Below are 25,248 nucleotides of genomic sequence, written 5' to 3'. Positions count from 1 at the left end.
ATACATATATATATATATATACACACATATACATATATATATACATATACATATATACACATATATATACATATACATATATATACATATATATATATACACATACATATATATATACATATACATATATACACATATACATATATATATACATATACATATATATACATATACATATATATACATATACATATATATATCCATCCATCCATCCATTTTCTACCGCTTATTCCCTTTCGGGGTCGCGGGGGGCGCTGGCGCCTATCTCAGCTACAATCGGGCGGAAGGCGGGGTACACCCTGGACAAGTCGCCACCTCATCGCAGGGCCAACACAGATAGACAGACAACATTCACACTCACAATCACACACTAGGGCCAATTTAGTGTTGCCAATCAACCTATCCCCAGGTTCATGTCTTATATATACACAAATACATATATATATATACATATATATACATATACATATATATATATATATACATATACATATATATATATATATATATAGATATATAATTTTTTCAAGAATCTACTTTTAAAAATACCTGTCTTGCTATTGTAACCTGTAGCCTGTTTTGAAAAGTTTTTTTTATAATTTATATACCAAATAACATTTCGCCAAAATTAATTCTGAATTGAATAGTCAATCCAGGAATCGGCATTGAATTCCTTATTTGTTGAAAAAATAAAAAGAAAAAAACGATAAAGAATAAAAAAAATGTTTTAAGTATATATTCTCAACAATATTGTAACCTGTTTTAAAAGGATTTATTATACATTTTATACCAATATATTGCGAAAACTGATTTGAATCACGATCGATTCTGAATCGAATCGTCACCCCGAGAATCAAAATCAAATTCGTTAAATTAAAGTTGTTATAGGATTCTCATCCTTATTATTTGTAATAATAAATACAAAATAATAATACATTATGCACATGGTACTAAATCTTTGTCTAACACACTTCTCAAATAGCATGTTGGTTAAACAATAAAATGGTCAAAAATGTAAATTAAAAGTGTGAAATAATGTATTAAATTGTCCATAAGTTACATTGTGAAATAAGATTTATATACATTTAATCCAAAATGCATTTATTAAATAACTGATTTACATTTTTCATGGCCTAATAATATTTTAAAACGTATTTAATTGCATATTATTTCCTGATGAAATGTCATATTTTAATGGCTTTAAATTCATTTTATTTTGCAACCAAAAACGCCTGTAGTTTTGGCACCGGAATGTTTGTTTTTGGGAATATTTCTTGCCATGCATTCTTTTTCTTTTTTTTTAATAAAACACTCTGAATTCCAACCAGTTCATGTTGGAATGACAGATTTCATCCAAGCAAATAAATACATATAAATGAAGATAAAAATTAAACATGTCTGATTTAAGACCGTTTTTCCCCGCAAGGACAACAAAGGCTACTTCTGTTTATAAAACATACAGCTAATTAGTCATCTTCAGGGCAGTAAAATTCAACGTGGCAGTGCTTTCTCAGACTCAAATTTAAAAATAATAAACATTTTAATACTAATGTCAGATACTTTGTGGACTCTCATGAGTTGAAAACTAAAAGTACATTTGATTAGCTCGAACGCTGAGTATAGCGACATCGATTACGACCAAGTGGACAATCACAAATAATCAGTGACGACATTCAGTGACGACGTTCGCACACAAGACATAGTCCACGGTAGCTGTTCTTGGGTTATTGTTCAACTTTTGACTACACGGACTGAGCGCGTGACGAGCAGTAACGACATTCCGATACAAAACGTGGCACAAAGCAAAACCTTCGGAAGGTTTTAGTTCTATCAGTCACCGCTAAGTCGAAACCTGCTACTGCTAGCAATGCTACATTTTCAACACAGAAACGCACAAAAGAAAGAAAAAAATGGGGGGAAGATTCTCATTTAATTCTTCCTAAGTTAACTTTTGTTATCGCACTGGAATAGAGATTTGCGATTTGAAAGCTATGTGTTTTCTTTCAAGATGATTTAACAGGGTTGCTAGGCTAATGCTAACACAAGCTAACTGTGAAGTTATTTTTACAAGAATGGACTTGGGATCTGTACTTTTTACAGTAGATCCTCACTTTTCAAGGGGTTTACACCAATAAAAAAGCCTGTGTTTGATACTCTAGACCAAGGTTTCCCAAAAGAAAAAATCAATTCAATGTAGGTCAATTTATATATGCTAGCCAATAAACTATCTGAACAAAACATCCACATCTCTGCGTTATTGGTAACCTAACCATCCATTCATCTTCTTCTGCTTATCAGAGGTGGGTCGCGGGGGGAGCAGCCTAAGCAGGGAAGCCCAGACTTCCCTCTCCCCAGCCACTTCGTCCAGCTCCTCCCGAGGCATTCCCAGGCCAGCCGGGAGGGAGACGTAGTCTTCCCAAGGTGTCCTGGGACTTCCCCGTGGCCTCCTACCGGTTGGACGTGCCCTAAACACCTCCCTAGGGAGGTGTTCGGGTGGCATCCTGACCACATGCCTGAACCACCTCATATGACTCCTCTCAAAGTGGAGGAGCAGTGGCTTTAGTTTGAGTTCCTCCCAGATGGCAGCGTTTCTCACCCTATCTGTAAGGGAGAGCCCTGACACACGGCGGAGGAAACTCATTTCGGCCGCTTGTACCCGTGATCTTGTCCTTTCGGTAATTACCCAAAGCTCATGACCATAGGTGAGGATGGGAACGTAGATCGACTGGTAAATTGAGAACTTTGCCTTCCGACTCAGCTCCTTCTTCACCACAACGGATCGATACAGCGTCCGCATTACTGAAGACGCCGCACCGATCCTTCTGTCGATCTCTCGATCCACTCTTCCCTCACTCGTGAACAAGACTCCGAGGTACTTGAACTCCTCGACTTGGGGCAGGTTCTCCTCCCCAACCCGGAGATGGCACTCCACCCTTTTCCGGGCTAAGAAAAAGAAATTCAATGTTTCAAGCAAGTTTTTGTAACCTAACCTGCTTAAAATATTCAATGTCTTCTTATTTTGCCAACTCAAACCTTTTTAAGGGGTTTAAAAACTCAAAAACTTACCATATCTTGCAAGAGTCAAGGATCATATCTAGAAAGACGCACAGATCGTCGGCCAATTTGCGGGAGTTTGAGAATTAGTGAATAGCCTGGAATCTACTGTATGTAAAACACAAAGTAACTGTTGACAATAAAGGGTTGTGTAATGTTTAGCATAATTACGGGCTGCCGCGCACGCTGCTTTTATATTGTTCACTTTTGTCGACGTAAGACGAGACTATGCTTACTTACTTATACTCAGGCACATACAGTACGTCTTCCGCCGCAGACTCGGAGGACTACAATTGAATCGATCTCAAAAAAGGAGAAGAGGAAGGTGTGAAGATGAAGAGAAGCGCGTCGTCTGCTAATGGAGTTGGCTAAAGTGCTTCAGACTGATTTCCTCACTGAGAAGTTTGTCCCTCTCTGTTGCCGTATTCTTTGGCTTTTTTTTCAGCGTCCTTCTCTTTCCTTCCCATAATGTGACTGCTAATTGAGTGACAAGGCTGAATCAAAAGTTGCATAATTAGTCTAAGATTTGTCCCAGGTTGTCCCTGTAGTCAACTGGAATGCTCACCATCGTCATCATCATCATAGCGGCCATCTTGTTTTTTTGTGTGTGTGTAAAATCTGTCAAAATGACCCGAACCAAAAAGCTCATAAAGGAAGGCAACTTTGTGGAACTGAATTTCATCCGAGTCACCGACTGCTAGGAAAATGTAAGATTGAAGTGTTTTCCAAAAAAAGACACATGGACAGCGAGAGCGTCAGCAAAGTGTCACGCCTTCTTGTCCTCAAAGTCCCAGGGACAAACATCGGCCGTCTTTGGGACTGGGCCAGCATTGAGAGCGCTCTTCCTCCCTGCAGAAGATTTGTCTTTTTGATCTGACGTGTCCTCGAAGTCCCACGGACAGACTTCAGCTTTCTTGGCTTTGACGGCTCCGACGTTGGCACTCTTCCGCTTCTCCACGGCCGCCACCTCCTGATGGCTGTCCACATCCCAGGGACAAACCTCGGCTAATCTCTGCTGGCTCTCGGATGGTTTACTCTTGTCCTTAGCTTTTGTTCTACTTTTCTCGTCCTTGTTGTCTTTTGACGTATCCTTCTCTCTCTCAAGTGTTCTCCTTTTCGAAGGGGACTCCTTGGGTTTGGCGCTCCGATGAGGGCTCTCTGTGTTGGGGGATGAAGGGTTGTCCCGGAGACAGACTTCAGCTTTGGAAGAAGTGTTCCTGGCTTCCGGAGACGAGGCACCTTTCCTCTGCTTGGCTGCCGGACAAGTCTCTGTGGTCTCGCCATAGTCCCACGGGCAGACGTCTTCTCTGTTGGTCTTTGCAGCTTGCGTTGACACTTCCACCTGGTTAGTGTCCTCCCAGGGACACACCTCCTCTCGAAGTGTCTTCTGCCTGACGCCGGACGGAGACGAATCTGTGACTTTCTGCTTCTGGGATTTTCCTCCCTTGGTGCTCCCCCCGTGCACGGTGGTTGTTTCCTTGGGCGCAATGGACACATGCTTTTGGATCTTGTTTTCCGAAGGAGTTGGGACGTCCTCCACCTCCCAGGGACACACCTCGGAGAGATCGTACAGATCCTTTCCCTTGACTGGATCGGTTCTGCCTTTAGGGACGTTCTCCGCTTCCCCAGCGCTCTTGGGCTTCTTATTGCCGTCCTCGGCACTCGGAGTCTTCCCTGTCAAGCTGAGCGTCTTCTCCTTGGCGGTGGCGATGACGCTGAGGGACTTCTGCAGCATTGAGGGGCGAGGATGAAGGGGCTTCTTGTCGGCGGTGAGGTTGTGGGCGCTAGCTGACTTGCAGACCAGCGGCACCGACTCGGTGGACTCGCTCGGAGCGCCGAGGTTTTCGTTGGATTTCTTCTTGACCAGTTTCTTCCCCATCAAGGTGTCCAAGAGGGAGCCGTCAGCCACCATCACCTCCATCTTGTCTGTGGCAGAGCTGCTGGAGTCCTCGCTCTGATCGCGGACGTGGTCGTAGCTACTGTGAGACTTCTTCAGGGAGAACATCTTGTTCTTCAGCGTCTCTTCCTTGACAGGCTTCATGGTCTGATCAAACGTGTTTTTCTTTAGCACGCAGATGCTGTTCCGGTTTCCGGTGTGTTCCCCGACGTCCTTTTCCTCCCGGCTGCATTGGCGGTGCACAGATTCCGGAATCTCCGTGATGCGCCGCATGAGCGAACGACCGAGACCTTTCTTGGAGCTGCGCTTCTTCTGGAGATGAGGGTTGTTGGCCAGCATCTTCTTCCTCTTGTAGATCTCCAGCTGGGAGTAGAGCTTCTTCAACTCCTCCTACGGAAGAAAGCGGTCGTCAGTCGCTACTTCCTGCAGAAGAGCTGTACGACTAAAAACCAAAAAAAGCAGACATTCTACGGCGCATGCGCAACAGAGGTGACACGTGACTACAAACAGTCGTCCAACGATGCACTACAGAATATCGCATGCGTGCTAAAAAGAAAAAGCAAAGACGACAACATTTTTAGACAAAAGGAAACAGATTGTATTCAATGTTAGGTCTGAAACAGCCTCCGAGCTTGCAGTATCTCACCAAAGTGAGGACAACTAAAGGGACGGTTCCAAAAAAGTAGTACTTTAGTGTAGTCAGTGTCGTGGAACCTCCATTTACGAACCCCTCAATATACAAACTTTTCGATAGACTCAACGAAAATATGCTTTTTTGTACAAACTTTGTCCCAATATACAAACAATTCATCCACCCATTGTGTGCCGGCAGCACAGCCATTTTGTGCCAGGCAGCACATCCATTGCAGGCGGGCTTATCCACCTCCGTGCTCATTCGGTGGTTTTGTTAGCTACTGTGCGAATTGCTACTTTTAGGTGAGTTGTTTTGCCTTTTTACAGCATTTTTTTTAGTTTTGCAAGAGCAATATGAGTTCAAAAAAAGCAACGGAGAAGCGCTGTGCGGTTTGAAACATTCAGGGAGTTTCCACAATGTTGGTGACACAGCCTCATCTTTCCTCCCGCTCCCGCCCGCTGCATGCAAAGAAGATTAACCAACAAGGTATAGTTGATGTTTATTTTTATTCGGAATAATTTTGGCAACCTGGTTGTTAAAGTTAAAGACTTTTGTCATTTCAATTTGTGAGTGCACCACAGGGTTAGTGACTGTGTGTGTGCTTGTGGGCAGTGCGGCTACAAATGTGTACTGCTGTTGTTTTGGCTTTGTATTGAGTAGAAAGTTAATCCGTCACACTCTTCTTGTGTACAAACCTTTACAGAAACTTGGACTTTTGTCAAGGTTGAAACCCATTATTCATCTTTCGTTATGGAAAAATGTGAATAAAAATACAAACTTTTTTATTTACGAACCCTGTTCCAGGACTAATCAAGTTCTTAAATCGAGGTTAAACTGTATAGATTTTTTATCTACTAAAAACGCAAGATAATTGTGTCAGGCGTCAAAGCCTGGAGGTGCACGAGTGCTGCTGGCACTGGGGGGAACTGTGGTACATTGAAGTGAAACATGAATTCCAACATGTGTTGTGACATTGTGAATCAGAGGATATTGCCCTTTTTTCCTCTTGAGTTTATTGAGGAATAGCTGCAAGCAGGTTTTGGTATGTGTGGAAGAGGGGCGTGGCCAGCGGACCTGCAGCAAAGCGGGGTGTGCCAGGACCGGCTTCGAGATCAGCGACAGGTGCGTAGATGGCCCAGCTGGGCGCGTTTATCTAATCACCTGTTGCTCAATTAAAGGCAGCAGCTGGGTTAAAGCACGAGCGAGAGAGCCAGAGCGAGACTGGCACCAAAGACGATTGCAGAAAAGCACGAGAGATTTATTGAAAAATAAACAACATCATAAAATTGTCAAGACTGTCATGTCTGTACTGGGTGGTCCGAAGAACCTGGAGATGCAAGACCTCCACAGGATGGTACCAATATATCGATACTAGTATCAATGGTAACAATTTTCGGCACATTTGTGTGTGTTTATGTGGTAATAAATATTAATTTAATTTAACAATTAGCTGATAATTGTAATTGGATGTTGTTTTCTTACACTTCCCGAGTCTCATTTGAAAGTATGCATTCATTTCAGTTTTGTCCTATGTGTGTTGTCGTAGTCAGGAAGTTGTCTGTGCCAGCCTTGTGTTTTGTTGAGTCCTACAAAGTGTTTATACTGCAAGTGTTGCACTTATTACACACTAACTGTTGGACTGCAACATTTATCTTGGTCATAGTTTTGACAACCAAATTTGGAGGGGTTGAAATTGCCATGTGAAATCGCTTATGCTAATCATTAGCATGTATGTATGTAGCATGTATGGCATGTACTGTACGCATGCTTGCTTGGTAGTTTGGAAAAAAGCATTACCTAAAGGCAGCCTGCTATAAATACACTTGTTTGCCTGCCAAGTGCTTGAGCCAGTGCCAAGTCTGCAGACACAAGTGACATAGGTATAGAAATACCGTATCGTTTAACCTTGTGTATACGGGACGGCGTGGCAAAGTAGGTAGCGTGGCTGTGCCAGCAATCTGAGGGTTTTTGGTTCAATACCCACCTTCTACCATCCTAGTCACGTCCGTTTTGTCCTTGGGCAAGACACTTCACCCTTGCTCCTGATGGGTCCTGGTGAGCGCCTTGCATGGCAGCTCCCGCCATCAGTGTGTGAATGTGTGTGTGAATGGGCGAATGTGGAAATACTGTCAAAGCGCTTTGGGATCCTTCAAAAGGGGTAGAAAAGTGCTATATAAGTACAACCCATTTACTATTTATGTGAGTTGGCACCCGATAGTATTAATGGAATTCGGCCGAAACATATAAAAGTACCGAATTCAGTACCCACCCCTGATTACCGACAAAACTGTTGTGGTCTTTTTCTAAAGTAATTGGACTTTGCCGACACAAAAATGAAGCATGGCTGTGTTAGAGTGAGCATGAGTGCTGGGGAACCACGGTTCATTGACAGGGAAGATGAGTTCCAACATGCATTGAGTAACATTGTGGAGCAGAAAATGTAGTTTCGAGTGAATAGTCAATCTACATTGCTATTAGGGGTGTGGGAAAAAATCGATTCGAATACGAATCGAATCATTTACGTTGTGCGATTCAAAATCGATTCTCATTTTTAAAAGTCTTTTTTTTTTTTTAAATCAATCCAACAAACCACTACACAGCAATACCATAACAACAAACCACTACACAGCAATACCATAACAATGCAATCCAATTCCAAAACCAAACCTGACCCAGCAACACTCAGAACTGCAATAAACAGAGCAATTGAGAGGAGACACAAACACGACACAGAACAAACCAAAAGTAATGAAACAAAAATTAATATTATCAACAACAGTATCAATATTAATTATAATTTCAGCATAGCAGTGATTAAAAATCCCTCACTGACATTATCATTAGACATTTATAAAAATAAGAAAAAAGAACAATAGTGTCACAGTGGCTTACACTTGCATCGCATCTCATAAGCTTGACAACACACTGTGTCCAATGTTTTCACAAAGATAAAATAAGTCATATTTCTTGTCCGTTTAAGATTTAAAACAAATTTACATTATTGCAATCAGTTGATAAAACATTGTCCTTTACAATTATAAAAGCTTTTTTTTTTTTAAATCTACTACTCTGCTAGCATGTCAGCAGACTGGGGTGGATCCTGCTGAAATCCTATGTATTGAATGAATACAGAATAGTTTTGAATCGGAAAAATATCGTTTTTGAATCGAGAATAGAATCGAATCGAAAAAAAATCGATATATTATCGAATCGTGACCCCAACAATCGATATTGAATTGAATCGTGGGACACCCAAAGATTCACAGCCCTAATTGTTATACAGGCAGCACACTGACTACTCCAAAGTGTATCGAATCCTGTAGTGTTGTCCCTTGAGAGGAAGCGAGAGGAATGTCCTTACTTTAGTGAGATACTGTATTTCCTGAATGATTGTTGAGAGTCTTTTGTCTGTGAGGCCGCTCACTATTACCATCACACCCCCCCAAAAAACAATGAATTTGGTAGAGAGACTTCTTCAGCTCTAACAGACAAACAGAAACCTCAGCTCACGTTGGTACGTTTTTCCCAAAGACTGTCGCATGATCTTACGCCACAGCCATTAATAGAACTGAGAGGGCCCGTTTCGTCTGGCGTCTGCAATAAAAAACTCCCAGGGCTCAGTACTGCTACAGGAGGAAGGCGAGGTTAAACAGTCAAGACCACTAAAAAAACGCCGCCGCTCACCCGAATATCCTCGGGGTCCAGACTGTGTTCGCTCCAGGCCGAGGTGATACTGCTGTTGAGGTAGGACCCCGAACGACCCATGTCCAGCTCATCCTCGTAGGCCTCCGAGGTTATATCGTCTCGCATGTGGGTGCCGGCAAACAGGAACTAGTTGGACACAAAGTCTGAATATTAACGTAAAAAAAAAAAAAAGTGTTAAATAACGTCTTGTGTCACTGTACCTTGGGAATGAGAAGAAGGCCCAGCGTGACCGTTACAGTCAGGTGGGTGTGGGTGAAGAACAGCAGCAGCATCCAATCAGGGTGGAGCTCAGGGGCCAGCGTGAACCTGCACAGACCGGGAGAAGAAATAAACAAGAGGAAAAAAGCAACAGGAAGTAAAAAAACAAGGAGAGGAAGTAAAGAATGTTTAATATTGTGGGCATAGTTATTGCACTGCATCATAACCATGGCCGTAACCACCATTGAGGACACCGAGGTCATGTATTTGGTATTTTTGACAAGAAGAAAATGATTTGACTGACTGCAAATGTACTTTGTGTGGGACATCGTGTGCGCTGCACATCAGCATGTGGTAGATCATCCTCTCGCAATATACGCTCTTTGGTCATGCACAGCTAAACCTGCTACAACGACAACAACGTAAAAGAATGAAGTCCACTTTTACATTATCAATCAATCAATCAATCAATCAATCGACCAAAGTTTACTTATATACCGTATTTCCTTGAATTGCCGCCGGGGCGCTAATTAATACTTACCAAAGGCATGCGGTAAAAGTAAGCATGCGCTAATTATTTTAAAACCTCTTCTCACTCCGGCGCTTACCAAAGACATGCAGTAAAAATTTGAGTGTGATGTAAGCTTGGACCTTAAATCCTACTGAATAGCTCTAAATCTTCTTCCCTTTATGCGATTTCAAATTACCGGTATTGAAATCAGCCTCCTCCATTTTGAAAATGATGACAGGGGAAGTGTCACTCGCGGTAATAGTAAGCATGCGCTAATTATTTTGGGAAGCGAGTTTGACCCGGCAGTAATTCAAGGCAGGCGCATACTATATGCTCTGCGGCAATTCAAGGAAATACGGTAGACCTTAAACACAAAGGTCTCAAAGGGCTGCACAAGCCACAACCACTTTCTCGGATCAGATCCCACATCAGGGCAAGGAAAAACTCAACCCTATGGGAACAACGTGAAACCCTATAAGGCAGTGGTTTTCAAATGGGGGTACTTGAAGGTATGCCAAGGGGTACGTGAGATTTTTTAAAACATTCTAAAAATAGCAACAATTCAAAAATCCTATATAAATATATTTATTGAATAATACCTCAACAAAATAAGAAAAGAAATGCAACAATGCAATATTCAGTGTTGACCACTAGATTTTTTGTGGACATGTTTGATAAATATTGATGTTAAAGATTTCTTTTTTTGTAAAGGAATGTTTAGAATTAAGTTCATGAATCCAGATGGATCTCTATTACAATCCCCAAAAAGGGCACTTTAAGTTGATGATTACTTCTATGTATAGAAATCTTTATTTATAATTGAATAATTTCTTTATTTTTCAACAAGTTTTTAGTTATTTTTATATCTTTTTTTCCAAATAGTTCAAGAAAGACCACTACAAATGAGCAATATTTTTGCACTGTTATACAATTTAACAAATCAGAAACTGATGACATAGTGCTGTATTTTACTTCTTTATCTCTTTTTTTCAACCCAAAAATTATTTGCTCTGATTAGGGGGTACTTGAATTAAAAAAATGTTCACAGGGGGTACATCACTGAAAACAGGTTGAGAACCACTGCTATAAGGGACCACAAATGTGGGTGACCGGTGCAATGGGCGCCGATTTGATACGGTTAATAATGTGAGAGTCATTAAACATTAACATCATCTAATCTGAAATATGCTGTCAACATAACATTAACATTAAATTGTACTGACGTAACTAATGTTGATTTCACCTGAGTGAAATTAATTAGAAACACTGTCGGTATAATTCTGTCATGTCAGTCAGACGAGAAGACGCTGCCGAAGATGAGCCACGTAAATAAGACCGCCCACAAAACGGCGCACCTGGAAGTGACGGTCGGGAAAACGGCTTGAAGATGGTCTGTAAAACATAATCTATGCAACATTTTGACCAAAGAACCACCATTACATGTTATGTCGAACACAAGGAAGTGTTTTCCATTTCGAAAAAAAATACAAATAACATAACCCCTTTAATGCGCCCTATAAACCGGTGCGCCTTATATATGAAAAAAGATCGAAAATAGGCCATTCATTGGCAGTGTGCTTTATAATCCGCTGCGCCCTGAAAAGTGTCAAAAATTGGTCTCCTCAGTTCCCGGAGTGTTGTTAAAAGGAAAGACCATGAAACACAGTGGTAAAAATGCCCCTGTGCCAACTTTTTTGCAATGTGTTGCTGCCCTTAAATTGTGAGTTAAAAACAACAAGTTTCTCATTTTGAACATTAAATATCTTGTCTTTGCAGTCTATTCAATTGAATATAAGTTGAAAAGTATTTGCAAATCATTGTATTCTGTTTTTATTTACAATTTACACAACGTGCCAACTTCACTGGTTCTGGGTTTTGTAGAAGATACTTGACCAGTGTTTTTGTAGTAGTTCTTACAGTGAAAGTTCTTAAAAACAGCAGAACACAGCTGTCATATAAAGCAGTGGTTCTCAACCTTTTTTCAGTGATGTTCCCCCTGTGAACATTTTTTAAATTCAAGTACCCCCTAATCAGAGCAAAGCATTTTTGTTTGAGTAAAATACAGCACAATGTCATCCGTTTTGGATTTATTAAATTGTATAAATTGCTCATTTGTAGTGGTTTTTCTTGAACTATTTGGAAAAAAAGATATACAAATAACTAAAAACTTGTTGAAAAATAAAGAAGGGATTCAATTATAAATAAAGATTTCTACACATAGAAGTAATCATCAACTTAAAGTAGCCTCTTTGGGGATTGTAATAGAGATCCATCTGGATTCATGAACTTAAAGGCCTACTGAAACCCACTACTACCGACCACGCAGTCTGATAGTTTATATATCAATGATGAAATATTAACATTGCAACACATGCCAATACAGCCTTTTTGGTTTACTAAATTGCAATTTTAAATTTCCCGGGAGTTTCTTCTTGAAAACGTCGCGTACTGATGACGTGTACGCGTGACGTCACGGGCTGTTAGGAAATATGAGCGCTGCACACACACACAGCTAAAAGTCGTCTGCTTTAACCGAATAATTTGACCGTATTTTGGAGATCCGTGTTGCTGAATCTTTTGCAATTTGTTCAATTAATATTGGCGAAGTCAATGTAGAAAGATGGAGTTGGGAAGCTTTAGCCTTTAGCCACACAAACACACGGTGATTCCTTGTTTAAAATTCCCGGAGGTGAAACTTTACTATGGATCACAGCGAACATGGATCCCAACCGAATGTCAACCAGCAGGTTTCGGTGAGAAAATTGTGGTAAAAAGTCACTTCTTACCGGATATCAGCTGAGCTTGCGCTGCCCATAAAGCTGCAGTCGACTTCCCTGAGACACTGCGTCAAGACACCCGTGGACACACACCTCTGACTATGAGGTACTGTTAAACTCAGTAAAACACTAGCAACAAAATAGAAAGATAAGGGATTTCCCAGAATTATCCTAGTAAATGTGTCTAAAAACATCTGAATCCGTCCCAATGCAATCGCGTCTTTTTCCCGTTTTTTTTTCCTAGTCCGTAGCTATCAATATCCTGAAACTCAAATCTTTTATCCTGGGGATAGATTGTCGCTTTCTCGGTCCGAATAGCTCTTTTTGTTGGAGGGTCCCATTAAAAACAATGTGAATATGTGAGGAGCCATCAACATGGGACGTCATCGTCTGCGACTTCCGGTAAAGGCAGGGGTTTTCTGTTAGCGACCAAAAGTTGCGAACTTTATCGTGGATGTTCTCTACTAAATCCTTTCAGCAAAAATATGGCAATATCGCGAAATGATCAAGTATGACACATAGAATGGACCTGCTATCCCCGTTTAAATAAGAAAATCTCATTTCAGTAGGCCTTTAATTCTAAACATTGCCTCACAAAAAAATAAATCTTTAACATCAATATTTATGGAACATGTCCACAAAAAAACCTAGCTGTCAACACTGAATATTGCATTGTTGCATTTCTTTTCATAGTTTATTACATTCATATGTTCTTGAAGTATTATTCAATAAATATATTTATAAAGGATTTTTGAATTGTTGCTATTTGTAGAATATTTAAAAAAAAAATCTCACGTACCCCTTGGAATACCTTCAAGTACCCCCAGGGGTACACGTACCCCATAAAGGAATTTCGATGTTTTTGCAGCAGTTGACTTACATTACTATTGTGCATCTGGATTATTTATGTTCGCTATGGGGTGATGTAAATTCTAAGATTATTAGACACATCTTTACTATGAACTATTGACTCTAAGTGACATTAACTGTGTGACATAAGATTTATACGGCGTTCCACTTGGCCGAGCTTTCCTCCCGCCCCAGTAAAGATGTCACATTTCCTCGCTTTCTAACCGCCGTGACCTTGACGTGGTCACCGCTACGGTCCAGTCATACATCAGAGGCTTTGGCAGTAGACGGGAATGAGATAATTAGCGGCGGGGACAACAGCGGCGAGGCGTGTTTGATTTAAAAATGAGCCGATGGTCATTTCAGCATGGATGGACCTCACCTGTGCCTGTTTGATGCTAATTTGACCACCGCACAAGTGCCAGCGAGCAGGCTCGTGGTGTTGTTGGCGCCTAATGAGCAGCTTGGAGGTGTGAAGGAAGGTCCACTAGCAGGAGAATTGTCACAGCGCTTAAAAAAAATAAAAAAAATATTGTCGCCTGCAGCATCCCTCCCCCACAAATAGTTGCCATCACTCACGCCTCCACTCGCCCTTTTTCATTTCATACCCCGGAGTCGCTGCTTTCGCACCTGAACTCGGCGGCGGCAAACAAGCGGCCCATGCCGGGATCCCACAGGAGGAACGCAAAACAAGGCCGGATGCATCCTAACAAGGTGTGGGAACTAGTCCCCGGTGGCGGCTATTCAAAACCAACTGTTCCCATTTAGAACAAGTCTCTTTTTTTTTTTGGAGCAGAGCCTCACAACAAAGTGCATTCCACCAAGGCGGTTTGAGACGGGGGAAAACAATGGTAGTTTTTTTGTCTTGTTACCTGAGGACATGGAAGATTGCGGACAGGACGAGCTCATTGTGGACAGCGATGGCCATGTAGCGAGGCTCGTGGAAGGCAGAAGGCACCGTCCTCACGGCGTAGCACAGGTACACCGCCCAAAGCAGGAAGAGGAACTCAGCTGTGGGACCATAAAAACAAACATGTAAATCAGGGGTCCGCAAACTACGGCCCGCGGGCAGGATGCGTTCCACCAGCGTCCAAAATCCGGCCCGCAGGAAGTCCCAAATTAAAAAAAAAAACAAAAAAAAAACAAAAAAAACATTTATTTGATTTTATTTTTGTAATTATTCTTTTTTCAAATCTGTCCTTTCTAATCCATTTTCTCTCGGTGTCTCCTAGCCACTCAGGCAAATTATATTGTCTAAAAATAGATTTTTCCCATAGATAACGTGACATCGCGCTCGGAATATATATATACTGTATATATATATATATATATATATATATATATATACATATATATATATATATACAGTATATATATATATATATATATATATATATATATATATATATATATATATATATATATATATATATATATATTTCCCTGCTCTTCGGGGGATTTTTTAAATAGAAAGAAGCCATACGGCCGAGCAGCTGGCCTGGATGAAGTGGGGTTTCCTGTGGGAGTACATCTGGGTGGCGTGGACGATGGAAAGGTAGCGGTCCAGGCTGATGCATTTTTTAAAAGAGCAGGGAAACCTGTGATTCAGGCTTATAGGGATGACATAGTGTTGGTTGTAGCTGGTTTTCAGGACATCGGCTGTGTCCAGGTTGAGCGGCTGCTCATCAGGGCACGGGATGGATTTTCTCGCCGGAGTGGTGTTAAGTGCCTCAAACCTTGCAAAGTAGTTGTTTAGGTCATTTAGGAAGCTGATACTGTTGTCACAGGGACGGGGGGCAACTTTATAGTCCGTGACGACCTCTATGCCCTGCCACATTCGTCTAGTGTTCGTGGGGTTCTCGAAGAAGTCCTGCACTTCCTGTACTTTCTGACTGTGAGCATGGTAAAAGGAACCTGGGAAACCCTGTTACGAGCCCTGGTGGGGGCATGTTGGGCACAGTAATGGGCCCACGTGTGCGCGTGTTGGGAGGTGGACAGGTAATCCCGGCGTGAGCCCACTGCATGTGGAGTGACCCCTGCTACGAGTCCTTAGTAGGCGCAGGCGCAACCATCCTAGTGGATCTGCGTTACGCATACGATGGATGTCGGGCAGGTAAGCCCCGCTTGCTGAAGTGCTCACAGCGAACATGGTGATGCCTATGACGGACCCGAACGTGTGCGGGCACGACTGCCAACAGGCAGACCCGTGTTACGCGTGAGAGGGTGACGGGTAGGCAAAACCAGCATGTGCCCACTGCAGAGGGAGGGCCTGGTTACGAGCCCTTAGTATGAGCGGGCGCGACTGCAATCAGCAGACCCGCGTTACGCATACGGTGGGAGGTGGACCGGGGAAGTCTCCTGCGACGCGCACACAGCAACCTAGGGGATTCCTGTTACGGGACCCTGACGAGTGTGAGCCTGGCTACTGACAAGTGGACTCAGGTTACGCCTGTTGGGGGTGATGGACAGGTGAAACCCTAGCTATAAGTCTGAACTGCCGCCTGGCTTATAAAATAGGGTAAGCCACACAGAGGGAGGGCTTGACCATGTCCTCAACCTCTGTGAAAAGAATCTTTATTATTTTTAAGCAATTCACACTACAAAATGGTAGTGGCATAACCTGGAGGGTCTCCAGCAACAGTGAACTGTGGTGGGTTTACTTTCTCGCTCCGGGGCCGGCTACCCCTGAGAGCCTGACCTTAAGGGAACAGAATTTAGGAGTGTCGGCGCCGGCTCATTCCCGGGAGCCGGGCCATGAAGGATCATTATGCAATTCTCCAAGGTTGAACCTGTGTTCGTCTGCTGAACCTGAAGCATGGACTTGAATCCCCCTGTCCGAGTGGCTAACCGAACTCCGTTTCGCAGGCTGGAGCTGAGGACCCATTCGGAGTGGGGCCGGTGATATTGTCAAAAACTTTGGACCCGGTTTATTACAGGGAGTAAGAGGACTTGCCAAAGGGGTAAGGGATGAATATAGGCTGTCAGGCCCAAGTAGTAAGGCCGTGTTTTCTTCTGACGGTGGTGTTGTGGAACGTGGCACGGTTCAGGTTAGCTCTGGCTGTTTTAAATGCTACCATGTCGCCAGACTTAAACGCCTTGTTCCGAGCCTTCAGCATTGCACGTACCTCACTGTTCATCCAGGGTTTGTCGTTGACCCGTTTGGGGATGTTCTTGATCACACTAACATCCACCATGCACTTCTGAATGTGTGCGGACACAGACTCTGCATACTCCTCCACACGTGTTATGATCAGAGACTAGACGTATAAGATTTCCTCGGATTTAGCAATTAGGAGTGACAGATTGTTTGGTAAACGTATAGCATGTTCTATATGTCATAGTTGTTTGAATGACTCTTAACATAATATGTTACGTAAACATACCAGGCACCTTCTCAGTTGGTTATTTATGCGTCATATAACATACACTTATTCAGCCTGTAGTTCACTATTCTTTATTTTAAATGGCCTTTCAAATGTCTATTCTTGGTGTTGGGTTTTATCAAACACATTTCCCCAGAAAATGCGACTTATACTCCAGTGCGACTTATATATGCTTTTTTCCTTCTTTATTATGCACTTTCGGCAGGTGCGACTTATATTCCGGAGTGACTTATACTCCAAAAAATACGATATATATTTTCAAAGATTAATCACATTTTGGAATTTGGATTAATCGTGACTATTCATAGGTGATTACTCATGAGTATATTAAAAATTGGCTTAAAAAAGACCCCAATATTTGTACATAAATGCCTTTTTATTGTCAGAATGTCATCCAGGAACGTTTTTAAATGTTTTTTCTTGAATGCATGTCATTAATTTGCACAAAACTTGGTAATAGTTTTATCTAAAGTGAAATTTGCCAGCAGGCGCACCAGTCAGTCTCCTTAACCGGGGTACCACTAGTGGTACGTGGGCTTCATCTAATGGTATGGCAATGAATCGCTTGATTACAGTACAGTGTTTTATTTTCTTAGATTCAAACACAGTGTTACTGTTCAAACTGTGTGTAATGTACAGTGGACAAAAATATTAAATATACTATGCCTTACTTAGGCCTACCGCACTACTATATACTTGCAGAGCCAAGTGAAGTTAATTATATTTATATAGCGCTTTTCTCTAGTAACTCAAAGCGCTTTTACATAGTGAAACCCAATATCTAAGTTCCATTTAAACCAGTGTGGGTGGCACTGGGAGCAGGTGGGTAAAGTGTCTTGCCTAAGGACACAACGGCAGTGACTAGGATGGCGGAAGCGGGAATCGAACCTGCAACCCTCAAGTTGCTGGCACGGCCGCTCTACCAACCGAGCTATGCCGCCCCCCAAGTGTTTCTTGAAGTGGTACTTGGTGAAAAAAGTTTGAGGACAATGGATTTATTGATTACTGTTTGCAAAGTCACATTATTTTGGCTCGTTAAAGACTAAGTCCGCCCCTCTTTATAGGCAGATCACTCGCTGTGTGTGGGGACCTGCAGTCCATGCTGGGCCTTAATTTGCGTGAAGAAGATATAAAATGTCAATTACACTGACAGGGCGCTTTGTATAAAATTTTACTGCAAACGCATTGAACGCATAAAATAGAAAGTCAGGGCATTGACTTCCTCACAGAGTCCTACCAGCTCCAGGGTTGCACAGTGTTAGTGCTCGCCTTGAAAGGCAGCGGGAGTTGGGTTTATACATTTATATTTTTATTATGTCGAAATTGTTATTTTGCACAAAAAATTTTTTTTAACACATTATTTTCCATGAATTGGTACAAACCATGCAAGTTTGAATAAAAAGGTTTAATTTAATCATTAAAAAAGTGTGAAAAAAAATTGTAATGAGGGGCCCATCCGTCCATCCATTTCCCCACCGCTTATTCCCTCTGGGGTCGCGGGGGGCACTGGTGCCCATCTCAGCTACAATTGGGCGGAAGGCGGGGTACACCCCTGGACAAGTCGCCAACGTAATGAGGGGCCTTCATATACAATTCTGCTTAGAGCACCAATTTAGCCAGGGGGTAGCACTGTTAGAGAGACTACTTCTTCCAGCAGTCTCGGTCACATGACTCCGCTTCACCAATCCGACACAAACATTCGTGAATTTTGACTCCATTTTACCAATCAAAAAAGAAGTGACGTCAGACGAGGCAACACAACTTCAATGTTTACTTACTAACTAGGAAAAAGAAGATTGATATAATGCACTGTCATCTGTGTCAGTAGACATTTTTACATTTCAGCCTGCAAGAATTCCACTTCCAGCTAAAAAAACATGTAGCATTAAATTGTAGATGTTTTTTTTTGCTGCACATATACTACTATTAACCATGTTGTAACATCATAAGTGACAGTAAAATGTGCATCTTTTGTAGTACAAACACACTCCATCTATGGTTGTAGTGCAAGTAGGGATGGGTACAGTTCACATTTCGATCCGATACAATACCGATTCCCAGTACTTGGCAATACGGTACTCAAGGATACCAATTTTGGGTACAAGTGTGTCAAAAATATTATTAGATTTTTGATAATAACATTTTTATGCTAACTGATTATACTAACTGCAGTCCAGTTGTTATATATGTTTTTATTTATTATCTCTTTTGCAAGTATACCATTAAAATGCAAATACAGTTGCAAGTTGAAGATGTTAGATGGAAGTAGTATGTAGTTTATGCTGTGTTTTTCGTTCTGCCCCAAAAAGTGTTACTGTAAGTATTGTACTTTTTAGGCACCAGATGTTTGATTGTAACATGCATCTTATTTGTAGTTTCCATTTACAGATTTGGAAGTGTTAAAACTGCCATGTAAAATTGCTAATGCTAATCAGTAGCATGTCAATAGCAAACCCAAAGTATTTTAGCCTTGCTTAAAGTACCAGTGGAGTGAAAAACAATTTGAGTTTATATGCTTAATTGTGTTTCATGGTATCTATTAAACCATATCCAATTGTATTTACACTCCGAAAAGTATGCGAAAATACCGTCTAAACATCACAAGATGCCGCATTTTCAGATGGCCATTTTGAATATTCCCCTCCAAATATCTTTGACAATTTTCGTAGATTTGAGGTCAAATGACGTCAGGATGGGAAGGCATCTGCACTCTCACTGTATCGTCAGATCAGTCGTACTGGAAATACGCAAACATTGAAAAGACATGTGATGTTTATTATTTACAATCCTTATGTAAAAAAAGAACATAGATGCTTGGCTTTTTTATCCATTCAATATCTAATATTTAATCAACAGTCCCCTATTGCGCCCATAAGAACCTCTAAAAACATCCGGAAACTGCCAACAATCCTCCATTTACATGTCGTGACCTGAAAATTAACCAAATATGAGTAATATTGTTGTTATACACGCCAACGCAGACGGACTAATTATAGCGATGCTTTGATAGCAGTGAGCTAATGTTAGCTTACGCTGCTATTGTTGACACACCGAGCCAACGGCTGCTTCTGCTTCATTTCAAACTTGCTAAAAGTAAATTGGAGATTAGAATTCAGCCATTTCTCAGCTGGTAGTAGACAAATGCTGCCATGGACCGACATGCGAGTTGACTTTCACATCCCAAAGGTGGCAAAATAGACCCCAAAAGTTTAATGAGTTGCGGCAACTTTTTTTTAACCTTTTTTGAGGATTGAGTCTTCATCGAAACGGAATTGTGTGAGCGTCCCGTCGGTCGGCATCCCAGCGAGAGTGGAAATTGAATAGCAAGTGTTTGTTTCATTATGGTTTGTTAGTTTGTATGTTTAGCACCTAGCAATGCTGCTGATGCTTTAGTATATCCGTTTAGCACTTGGCTTGTAAAACTTATTACTCATCTTCCTTGTGTTCGGCCTCAAAAATATGGATTACATCATCCATCCATTTTCTACCGCTTGTTCCGTTCGGGGTCGCGGGGGGAGGAGGGGGGGGGGGTGGTGCTGAAGCCTATCTCATCTGCATTCGGGCGGAAGGCGGGGTGCACCCTGGACAAGCCGCCACCTCATCGCAGGACCAACACAGATAGACTGACAACATTCATTAGCTCTCAAAAATCTTTGAGATTGATACTATCTTGGTCATATCTACATTAGATATGATCGCTGAAACTATTTTGATCATATCATAAATTATAGTAATTATTACTTTGGTAACAATTATCATTATATGATGAGCATAATTCTAAAAAAGTTAAAATACCAATGATTGTCACACACATACTAGGTGTGGCCAAAATTATTCTTTGCATTTGACCCATCACCCTTGATCACTCCCTGGGATGTGAGGGGAGCAGTGAGCAGCAGCGGTGGCCGCACCCGGGAATCATTTTTGGTGATTTAACCCTCAATATTTTACCCAATAGTATTTACTCACAAACTTTGTAAGTTTTTGGGTGTCATAAATCAGATATATATGATAATAGTTTCAATATAGAGGCAAGTTGTTTTTCCATTCTGCTGATACTTTAACTTACATTGGAGTGTTTTTTGAATCAGTTTCTTTGGAGGCATTGAAAATTGCAACATTATCTAGAGCAGGGGTCACCAACCTTTTTGAAACCAAGAGCTACTTCTTGGGTACTGATTAATGCGAAGGGCTACCAGTTTGATACACACTTAAATAAATTGCCTGAAATAGCCAATTTGCTCAATTTACCTTTAATAAATAAATCTATATATACAAAAAAATTGGGTATTTCTGTCTGTCATTCCGTCGTATATTTTATTTCCTTTTACGGAAGGTTTTTTGTAGAGAATAAATGATGAAAAAAATCACTTAATTGAACGGTTTAAAAGAGGAGAAAACACGAAAAAAATGAAAATAACATTTTGAAACATAGTTTATCTTCAATTTCGACTCTTTAAAATTCAAAATTCAACTGAAAAAAATGAATAGAAAATCTAGCTAATTCGAATCTTTTTGAAAACAATAAAAAAAAGAATTTATGAAACATCATTAATATTTTTTCCTGATTAAGATTAATTTTAGAATTTTGATGACATGTTTTAAATAGGTTAAAATCCAATCTGCACTTTGTTATAATATGTAACATATTGGACCAAGCTATATTTCTAACAAAGACAAATCATTATTTCTTCCAGATTTTTCTGAATTTTTTTAAAAAAGAAATTCAAAAGAATTTGAAATAAGATTTAAATTTGATTCTACAGATTTTCTAGATTTGCCAGACTAATTTTATTCTATTTTAATCATAATACATTTGAAGAAATACTTCACACATATTCTTTGTCGAAAAAATAGAAGCTAAAATGAAGAATTAAATAAAAATGTATTTATTATTTTTTACAATAAAAAAAATACTTGAACATTGACTTAAATTGTCAGGAAAGAAGAGGAAGGAATTTAAAAGGTAAAAAGGTATATGTGTTTAAAAATCCTAAAATCATTTTTAAGGTTGTATTTTTTCTCTAAAATTGTCTTTCTGAAAGTTATAAGAAGCAAAGTAAAAACATAAATTAATTTATTTAAACAAGTGAAGACCAAGTCTTTAAAATATTTTCTCGAATTTTCCAATTCTATTTGAGTCTTGTCTCTCTAAGAATTAAAAATGTCGAGCAAAGTGAGACTAGCTTGCTAGTAAATAAATAAAATTTAAAAAATAGAGGCAGCTCACTGGTAAGTGCTGCTATTTGAGCTATTTTTACAACAGGCCAGCGGGCTACTCATCTAATCCTTACGGGCTACCTGGTGCCTGCGGGCACCGCGTTGGTGACCCCTGATCTAAAAGTAGTTTGGCCGAGTCTGCTCTCAGTGCTGCTGGAGTGATCGGCAAGCGCCAAAGAGGTCAAACTGGCATGAAGTCACTTACTGTTACCGTTGAATTTTACGTGAATCGGTACCCAGTTGGACCGGCAGGATTAAGTCGCCGCCGAAAAAGTCTTCTGTACCGATCCATAATTGAAATATTCAATTCCACTTAACTCCAAAAGTGGTACAAACATAAAAATTTCAAACATCTTAAATTCCGAGGCCGTGTGACTTCGAAATTACTCAAATGGATGAAAGAGATTAAGACAACCTTTGAAAGGAGCATAACAAATACGTTTGCGCTTCAAATGCGCACCTGATATAAATCTCCACGTCCCTAAGCTTGTCATGGAGACTTATGAGCATGCGGGCAGGAGGCGATTAAACAGAGTGAAATGATTTCAGAGAAAAAAATGGAAAACAGCGTCGCTGACGTTGCGCTTTAGCCCACGCCTAATGATAAATCTTTTCAAATAAATAAACAATGCTACAAGTGCAGGTGTTGGATGAAACACAGATTTATGGCTACTGCGTGCGTGTTATTCGTCAACATCCTGGGTGACCCCCGCGCGTCCTTATTAAAGTGCACGCTCGCACATTTGGCCGCTGTTGGGGTCCATCTGTTTCCCCCCGTAAGACAAAAGCGTTTCCTTCATGCTGCTTGAGTCAGCAGATGTAAAACAGCATGCAAATCCACGCTAAGTGAAGCACCAGAGGGCTGGATTAATATCTTCTTCGGGGAAACAACTTTTTTTTAATTACTTTTTTTGTTGATCACATGCAATTGGATGGTGACGAGTTATAATATGTTTCACTACCACCTGAGGACGCCATTCTTTCAGACCCGACTAGTTCAGCGATGAGTGATTGGTGAGGCACATGCAGTAGTGCAGGTCTTACCGACTGCCATCATGTAATCCCAGCGGTCCAGCAGGCACATGCTGAACTGCAGCCCGTCGGGCGTGTAGCCCACGTCGATGAGCGCCGACTTCCTGTCCGCAATCTGGCAGACGGCCGACGTCCAGGCCACAAGGAACCAGCAGACGATGAGCAGGATGATGGCCAGCAGACGAAGCACTCGCCAGCTGGTCATGTAGGGAATCCTCTGCGCTGTACGGGACAGGAACACCTTCAAGACCCTGTAGAGGGGAGACAATATTTACTTTGTATTTATTGTAATTCACTACAATAATGAATGTTAGATGCCTAAAAAAAAAGAATTCTAAAAAAATGGCCAGAATTGTTCCACTTGGAATGGGAAAGTTTCACTTCTGATGTTCAATAATAACGTTACTTATTTAAACTTTTTTATTTTCATGACTATCTACATTGTAGATTGTCACTGAAGGCATCAAAACTATGAATGAACATATGTGGGGATAGGTTGATTGGCAACACTAAATTGGCCCTAGTGTGTGAATGTGAGTGTGAATGTTGTCTGTCTATCTGTGTTGGCCCTGCGATGAGGTGGCGACTTGTCCAGGGTGTACACCGCCTTCCGCCCGATTGTAGCTGAGATAGGCGCCAGCGCCCCCCGCGACCCCGAAAGGGAATAAGCGGTAGAAAATGGATGGATGGATGGATGTGGAGTTATGTACTTAACAGAAAAAGGGGAAATAACTGAAAACATGTTTGATATTAGAGTTTCTTCAAAATAGCCACCATTTGCTCTGATTATTTTTTCGCGCACTCTTGGCATTCTCTCGATGAGCTTCAAGAGGTAGTCACCTGAAAGGGTTTTATCTTCACAAGTGTCATAGTTTCGATGCGTTCAGTGATAATCTACAAGGTACATAGGTAAATAGTCATGAAAATAAAGAAAACACGTTAAAATGAGGTGTGTCCTATATATATATATTTTTTATTTATTTTCATGACTATTTACCTATGTACTTTGTAGATTGTCACTGAAAGCATCAAAACTATGACACTTGTGAAGATAAAACCCTTTCAGGTGACTAGCTCTTGAAGCTCATCGAGAGAATGCCAAGAGTGCGCGAAAAAATAATCCGAGCAAATAGTGGCTATTTATATATATATATATATATATATGTATATATATATATATACTGTATATATATATATATACATATATATGCATACATACATATAATACATACATACATACATATATATACATATACATACATACACATATATACATATGCATACACATACATGCATACATAAATATATATATATTTATACATATATCTATGTACATACATACACACATATACATATATATATATTATTTATAGATATTATATATATATATATATATATATATATATATATATATATATATATATATATATATATATATATATATATATATATATATATATATATACACATATGCACGCACGGACGCACACACACACACACACACACACACACAGTGGGCACAAAAAGTATTCAGACAGCACACCATCTTGACAGAAAAAAACAGAAAGATAGACATTTTTGCAAATTTAAAACAAACTAAAAAATCCTCACAAATCACATGTACTGTACAAACGTATTCAAACCCCTTTATCAATACTTTGTTGATGCACCTTCGGCAGCATACACAACCTCAAGTCCTTTTGAAAATGATGCCACAAGCTTAGCACACCTATCTTTAGTAAGTTTCGCCTATTCTTCTTTGCCGCATTTCTAGAGCTCCATCAGGTTGGATGGGAAGCGTTGGCTTTCATCCAGGATGTCTCTGTACATTGCTGCATTCATCTTTCCCTCTATCCTGACTAGTTTCCCAGTTCCTGCCGCTGAAAACCATCCCCACAGCATGATGCTGCCACCACCATGCTTCACTGTAGACTTAGACAAACTTTATTGATCCACAAGGGAAATTGTTCCCCACAGTAGCTCAGTTA

At 40.7% G+C, this 25,248-nt stretch overlaps 1 protein-coding gene across 2 annotated transcripts in view; it reads right to left on the bottom strand.

Moving 5' to 3' along the window:
- Positions 1 to 204: 204 nt before the first annotated feature.
- gpr158a (G protein-coupled receptor 158a) overlaps positions 205 to 25,248 on the bottom strand; it is a 140,943-nt gene continuing 115,899 nt past the window's right edge. For both annotated transcript variants that reach the window (XM_061921584.1, XM_061921585.1), the window contains 6 exons: positions 23,273 to 23,511; positions 14,498 to 14,636; positions 9,491 to 9,596; positions 9,270 to 9,416; positions 9,096 to 9,179; positions 205 to 5,341 (listed from right to left, as the gene is read on the bottom strand). In XM_061921584.1, the coding sequence (XP_061777568.1) occupies positions 3,821 to 5,341; positions 9,096 to 9,179; positions 9,270 to 9,416; positions 9,491 to 9,596; positions 14,498 to 14,636; positions 23,273 to 23,511 (2,236 nt within the window). In that variant the 3' untranslated portion in view covers positions 205 to 3,820. The remainder of the gene's footprint in view (positions 5,342 to 9,095; positions 9,180 to 9,269; positions 9,417 to 9,490; positions 9,597 to 14,497; positions 14,637 to 23,272; positions 23,512 to 25,248) is intronic.

The sequence above is a fragment of the Nerophis ophidion genome, linkage group LG15, assembly GCF_033978795.1.
Source record: "Nerophis ophidion isolate RoL-2023_Sa linkage group LG15, RoL_Noph_v1.0, whole genome shotgun sequence".
NCBI lineage: Eukaryota > Metazoa > Chordata > Actinopteri > Syngnathiformes > Syngnathidae > Nerophis > Nerophis ophidion.
This window is presented reverse-complemented; position numbering and strand designations above follow the sequence as displayed.